The sequence below is a fragment of the Rhincodon typus genome, chromosome 16 (genome assembly GCF_021869965.1).
Source record: "Rhincodon typus isolate 14 chromosome 16, sRhiTyp1.1, whole genome shotgun sequence".
Taxonomy (NCBI): domain Eukaryota; kingdom Metazoa; phylum Chordata; class Chondrichthyes; order Orectolobiformes; family Rhincodontidae; genus Rhincodon; species Rhincodon typus.
The window spans coordinates 35,060,181-35,067,125 of record NC_063347.1 but is presented as its reverse complement, the minus strand read 5'-3'; the positions used below and the strand labels follow the sequence as shown (position 1 = coordinate 35,067,125).

The window sequence follows — 6,945 nt, the reverse complement described above, 5'->3', positions numbered from 1 at the left end:
ATGGTGCCAGTGTAGTTGGCTCAGCGATTACACTAGCCTCTAGTCTCAATGTTCTTACTAGCCTCATTCACAGTGGTTTGAAAGGTATATTCCGTCCTTCAGTTTCAAGCTCTTTCTACAGCTTTGTCTACTTTTCCCTGAATCCAAACCCAGGCATAACCAATGAAGTACAGTCAAACATTTGCATAATTAAACACAGAACATTTGAACATTAGAGTGTGGTTCACCACTTCAAATGCTGCATGATGCCAGGAGATCACAATTCCAAATATTACAAAGTAAAAAGAAAGGTGAGAGATGGAGATGATAAGTTTAGTTTGAATGATAAAGAATGACCTTTATAGTGACCTCAGCCAGTACAGGAATTGAATGCATACTGTTTGGTGGCACGCTGCAATGTAAGCCAGCCATCCAAACAACTGAGTTAAATCGTGACATTGATTCGTGGTATTTTGTTTGTGCAAAAGAGCTGGAAACCTTGTTCAAAGGTTGTGAGTTGTGAGAAATAGATTTGGAGAATAGCAACATGTTGTCAGAATTATAGAAAGTGTTGTGACGAAAAATGACCACTATTGGGTCTGCATGGTTCAAGCAAGCAAAGATTTTATCTGAACAAATGTAAATGACAAGTTCATCTCCATTATCATCTCCAAAGAACATCTCAAAAATGTAGAATTTTCAGCGCACATTCATAATTCTCAATGTTTTCTGCTTTGGGTCTGCTATTTTCCGTGGTAACTTTACTGTCTTATCTGCATTCTCAGTTCCCCTTATCTCCTTGCACACTGCAGCAATTAAATACATAGGCTGCTGTTACAACATGGCAAAAGTTGAGCATAATTGCAGCACTTACTTCAAGTCTGCCATGTACTGTAATTTTACTATTGCTGATGTTAATTCCCTTGTCCCTACTTCAATGCGAGAGATAATGTTGTTGGCATGGTTCTTGAGAAGATGATTTTTAGGATTGATAATAGAATCATACAATTCCTACAGTGTGGAAGCAGAACATTCAGCCCATCAAGTCCACATCGACCCTCCATAGAAAATCTGACCGAGATCCACCCCAACTTTCCTATCCCTGTAACCCTACATTTCCCATGGCTAATCCACTTAGCCTGCACATCCCTAAACAATATGAGCAATTTAGCATGGCCAATCCACCTAACCTGCACATTTTTGGACTGTGGAACAAAACTCGAGCACCCGGAGGAAACCTATGCAGACATGAGGAGAACGTGCAAACTCCACACAGACAGTTGCCTGAGGGTGGAATTGAACCTGGGTCCCTGGTGCTGTGAGGCAGCAGTACTCACCACTGAACCACCGTGCCACCCTTCTGCCCAGTCAGATCTGCCCCATTCACACATCCAGACTGCTCTCTTCTCTCCCTCCTGTGACATCTCAGTGCTCACTACCATTGGCTACAGGGAGGGGGTTAAGTCCACAATCACCAGCAGCAGTTTCACCCTCCTCCAGCCCGTCCACTGTTTCCCAGCTGGTGCCCACGCTCCAGTCCAGTAGCTCATTATGTATTGAGCCAGGTACGTGTTATAAACCAGCTCAAGGTGTACTCAATAGATTGTTAAGTCAACCTAATCAGGCATGTTATGTCACACATCAAGGACATGCGGGACTTCAAACCACACCTTCTAGCTCAGAGGTAGGGAAACTACCACTACTCACCCAAGCCCCGATGTACACTTTGCATAAAACAATCTGATTGAACATATTGTGACACAACCCTGGGTGAAAAGAGATAATGAATTTTCAAGGAAATCACAGAATAGTGAAAGAATTATACTTATAATGAGAGTCTTAATTGATCCAAATAAAGACTGAGATATAGCAGTGATGTAAAGGGCAGAGAGAGGCAAGAGTTCCTCGAGTGTGTTCAGGAAAATTTGCTACCTTGGTATGTTTCTAGTCCAACAAGAAAAGAAGCATTGTTGGTCTTGGTTCTTGGGAATGTAATGGGCTAGGAGAATCAAATGCCATTAAGGGAACATTTAGCAAATAGTGCTCATTGTATCACAAGCTACATTCCCTCTAATTTTGTTTTCTTCTGCACAGACCTCTGAAGCCTTATGTTGCAATGATTTCTGAAACTGGAAATAAATGTGTTGGCATTGTTATGGACCAGACTAAACCCCCTCAAATATATTAAGAAGATAGCCTAGACCCCAACTTTTTCATATTTCTGAAGGCTGGGGAATGGTGTTGTGTTCCAGATGCAATTTGAGTGGTCAAACTACCAGGCTTGAAGCAAAACACACATTATTTCTACTCTAGAGTTAAAATACAAACAACAGAAAGAAGAACTGGAACAACATAACTCTATTGGAAAATTTTACAGAATAATAAATTATTTAACTACTCATCAGCAATTGTTCCAATATAGTAACGTCCCATAAACACACCCTTGGTAAAAGCAAATTCAGTAAAATAGATTGTCTTACATGCAATTCTAGCAGCGGGAAGAGAACCCAAGCTTTTAGCTGTAATAGAGAGAGGAATAGCAGCTTCCACATTCAGTATCAAGACCCCAGCAACTACCGAAAGTTAAACTAACCCGGACCCACAAGGTCAACTTTCCTGTTCCTCTGATGCTGCCTGGCCTGCTGCGTTCATCCAGCTCCACACCTTGTTATTGGCAGTTCCTACTATCTCAAACTAAAATCCTGGTTCTGTGGGAGCTTGAGCTGCTTCCACTGTTCCAACTTTTAAAAAAAATGCAAAGCCTCACAAGCTGTTTACTTTATTGGCTGGGAACAGACCATTCTGCACCTCTGTCTCAACCACTTTTCATAACAAAAGCAGGACAAAAGATAGCTCTTAAAGTCATAGTATCATCACAGCATGCTATGCTGATTGCCATGTGCAGACCCTTGGATTGGTTGCACATCTACTTGGAGGGAATATTGATGAACATGTTTAGTTTGGCAATTGAAAAGAAAAGGAATAATGCAAAGTAAGAATGATCAACTGTGTAAAAAAGGACGAGAGGCTGATAAATAATGCATTTGCTAAAGTGCCATAAAAAAACTAGTGGACAAAGCTAAAGCTCAAGGAATTAATGAACAGCAGTAATAGGGATATCACATTTTTTGAGTGACAAGAAAAAGGAACTTTCTCTCCACAGAGAGTTTGTTTCTCTCTCCACAGATGCTGCAAAACCTTCTGAGTTTCTCCAGCATCTGCAGTATTTTGCTTTTATTATAAATGGGATTACTTGTTAGAGTCATAGAGTTTTAGAGATTTTATAGCATAGAAAAAGGCTCTTTGGCCTAACCTGTCCATGCCAGTTATCAAGTATCTATTCAAATCCCATTTTTCAGCACTTGGTTCGGAGCCTTGTGTGTAATGTTGTTTCAAGTACACATCTAAATACTTCCTAAATGTTTTGGGTAGTGGATTAATTAACTAATTAATAGTAATTTTACAATGTGCCATGAAGCCATCTGATTGCAGGTTGTAAATCTACTTAGCAAAACCAAAGAAAAGCAAAGAACTGTGAATGCTGGAAATCTGAAACAAAAACAGAAATTTCTGGAGAAACTCAACATGTCCGACAGCATCAATGGAGACAAATGGAGCTGCAGCCAGACTTCCACAATGTCTCCAACAATTTCTTTTTGTTGTTGTGGCAATGACACAAGTTTGGGTAGCCAGTGCTGCCAGCGCCCCTCCCTTGCTTTAGGTGGCGCTGCGGGAGGAGTGTAGCAGTGTGACGGGCCCCTCAGTGCAGCCGGAGCGGCGAGGAGTTTGAGGGTGTGTTGTGTGCGCCGGCGGTGTCCACCTGCCGGAGTCATTTGAAGTGAGAGTCGGTGCGGGAGAAAGGATGCCGCTAGAAAACCTGGAGGATGAAGGCTTGCCCAAAAACCCGAACCTGGGCATCGCGCAGGCCAAGTTCCTGCTGACTTTGGACGGCCATAGAAATGACCCGAAGATGCGGAGCGAGCTGATGGAGTCGGTGAAGGAGAATAGTGAGTGAGAAAGCGGCGGGGGTTTGCATAGTCACTGAGGCCCGAGGGGAACCCAGGCGCCACCTCTCGGCCCAGCTGTCAAGCCTAGGCCTAGTACCCAGGCTGCGGTTCGCATACTGCCGATTGCCGGGCTCGCTCCAGCCTGGAGATGTCAGCACCACCACTACCACCCACTGATGGCTGGTTTTAAAGCAGGCCCGGAGTCAGGATGGCGGCGGAGAGTGAGCGGCCCCGACTCCCCGTGTCTACTTCTCTCCCCCTCTAGAGTCCCCTTTAACCACCTGTAGAGAGCCACCCCGTTTGCCTTTAGTCTGAACGTTTACAATTTTGGAGCTGGTGTTAAAGCTCTTGAGGAAACAGCTTTGCAATCAGTTCCCAGGTTCATATATCGCACCAAGGGGCTGGCGTTGAAATTGGCAGTGCCTAATGTTCTTGCTTGTTTCAGGGTCAAGTTCCAGAAGGATCATCGAAACTACGTCCAATCCGAAAATTTAAATTGCCATATTTTACAATGTTGCTTTCCAACTGCAGCCATATGCTAGGCTTTCCCCTGTCTGTGCTTTTACTCTTGTGCATCTCCCTGAGCTGTGTAAAAATCATATCATTGCATTTTTTTGTATTTCGATTGTGGGCTAAAATCCAAAAAGGGTGTTTTTTTCCCCCAAACAATAGGACTGCGGAAGGAATTGCTGCACTTATAAAAACAAGATACTTAAACTAATTCTGTGTGGTTTTTATACTGCTGCTTGGTTAAAGCAATTGGGAGAGATGTTTTCAGATGGCACCGGGATGTTTGCAGTGTGTGTTTTGGCTGGTAATAAGTAGCTGATTGGTTTGTGCAATTGTAACCAATTCTAATTGCAATGGTCATCAGCCTGACGACAGGCTTCTCTGGTTTCTGGGTAGCTGAACACATTGTGGGTGTGAAGTTACAGTGAGAAGGCTGTAAACTTCTGGAACGGCAGTTGGTCTCTTGTGTTCTCTGTAGTAAGATACTTGATGCCTGCAGAAAGACAGCTTTTTTTTAATCCCGTTAGTTACTGGGTGTTGTTGCCTTTAACCCATAACTGAGCAACTTTTTAATTAGCGTGCCCTGTACCTCTTATGAACAAGTGAAAGGACGTCAAAGAACAGTATGCCTTGGTGATCAAAGGAACTCTGTGGACTGGTGGTGTTGAACTGAGTTTCCCAGTTTCTTTCTCCCGCTCCATCCATAAACCAGTTTTTTTTTTTTTTGTTTTGTCTGTCTGTTTGTATGTTTGTGAAGAACTTTAATAAAAGCTGAAAGAACTGCTCACCTTTGTCCCCCTCCACCCACACATCAACGAATACCGCTCACGCTTGGACGTTGAACAGTTTTTCCTCAGCCTCCACGTTTACTTCTTTAACCGTGAGCCTAACCCTCCCCCTACTGACCCCTTCTCCTGCCTCCAACACACCCCCTCCTCCTGGACACCACCCCAAGGCCTCCTACCCTCCCTCAACCTCTTCATCTCCAACTGCCGTTGTGACAGCAATCACCTCAACCTCTCCACCCCTCTCACCCACTCCAACCTCTCCCCCACAGAACGTGCAGTCCTCCGCTCCAATCCCAACCTCACCGTAAAACCCGCGGACAAGGGAGGCACAGTTGTAGTATGGCGCATTGACCTCTACATCGCCGAGGCCAGTCGCCAGCTCTCCTCCTACCACCCCCTTGATAATGACCCCACCCCTGACCACCAAACCATCATCTCCCAAACCATCCACAACCTCATCACTTCAGGTGACCTCCCACCCACAGTCTGCAACCTCATCGTTCCCCAACCCCGCACTGCCTGCTTCTATCTCCTTCCCAAAATCCACTAACCTGACTGCACTGGTTGACCCATTGTCTCCGCCTGCTCCTGCCCCACCGAACTTATCTCCACCTGTCTCAACTCCATTTTCTCCCCCTTGGTCCAGGAACTACCTACGTACGTCCGTGACACCACCCATGCCCTCCACCTCCTCCAAAACTTCCAATTCCCTGGTCCCCAACACCTCATCTTTACCATGGATGTCCAGTCCCTATACACCTGCATTCCCCATGCAGATGGCCTAAAGGCCCTCTGCTTTTTCCTGTCCCGCAGGCCCGACCAGTCCCCCTCCACTGTCACCCTCATCCGCTTAGCCGAACTCGTCCTCACCCTCAACAACTTCTCTTTCAATTCCTCCCACTTCCTACAGACAAAGGGGGTGGCCGTGGGTACCTGCATGGGCCCAAGCTATGCCTGCCTCTTTGTAGGTTACGTGGAACAATCCCTCTTCCGGAGCTACGCTGGCCTTAAACCCCACCTCTTCCTCCGTTACATTGATGACTGTATCGGCGCTGCCTCGTGCTCCCACAAGGAGCTCGAACAGTTCATCCACTTCACCAACACCTTCCACCCCAACCTTAAGTTCACCTGGACCATCTCTGATACCTCCCACTCCTTCCTGGAACACTGTTTCCATCTCTGGCAACTGCCTGGAAACTGATATCCATTTCAAGCCCACCGACTCCCACAGCTACCTAGAATACACCTCCTCCCACCCACCTTCCTGCAAAAATGCCATCCCCTATTCCCAATTCCTTCGCCTCCGCCGCATCTGCTCCCAGGATGAGGCATTCCACTCCCGTACATCTCAGTTGTCCTCGTTTTTCAAGGACCGTAACTTCCCCTCCTCGGTGGTCGAGAACGCCCTCAACCGTGTCTCCCACATCTCCCGCACCTCATCCCTCACACCCCGTCCACGCAATAAAAACCAAAAAAGAATCCCCCTCGTCCTCACGTACCACCCCACCAACCTCCGGATCCAACGCATCATCCTCCGACACTTCCGCCATCTGCAATCCGACCCCACCACCAAAGACATTTTTCCCTCCCCACCCTTATCTGCTTTCCGGAGGGACCACTCTCTCCGTGACTCCCTTGTCCGCTCCACACTCCCCTCCAGC

General features: G+C 46.1%; 1 protein-coding gene across 1 annotated transcript in view; it reads left to right on the top strand.

Moving 5' to 3' along the window:
• The first annotated feature begins 3,709 nt into the window (after positions 1-3,709).
• psmd6 (proteasome 26S subunit, non-ATPase 6) overlaps positions 3,710-6,945 on the top strand; it is a 23,584-nt gene continuing 20,348 nt past the window's right edge. Inside the window, exon 1 of the mRNA XM_048606638.1 lies at positions 3,710-3,986. Coding sequence (XP_048462595.1) covers positions 3,842-3,986 — 145 coding nt within the window. The 5' untranslated portion in view covers positions 3,710-3,841. The remainder of the gene's footprint in view (positions 3,987-6,945) is intronic.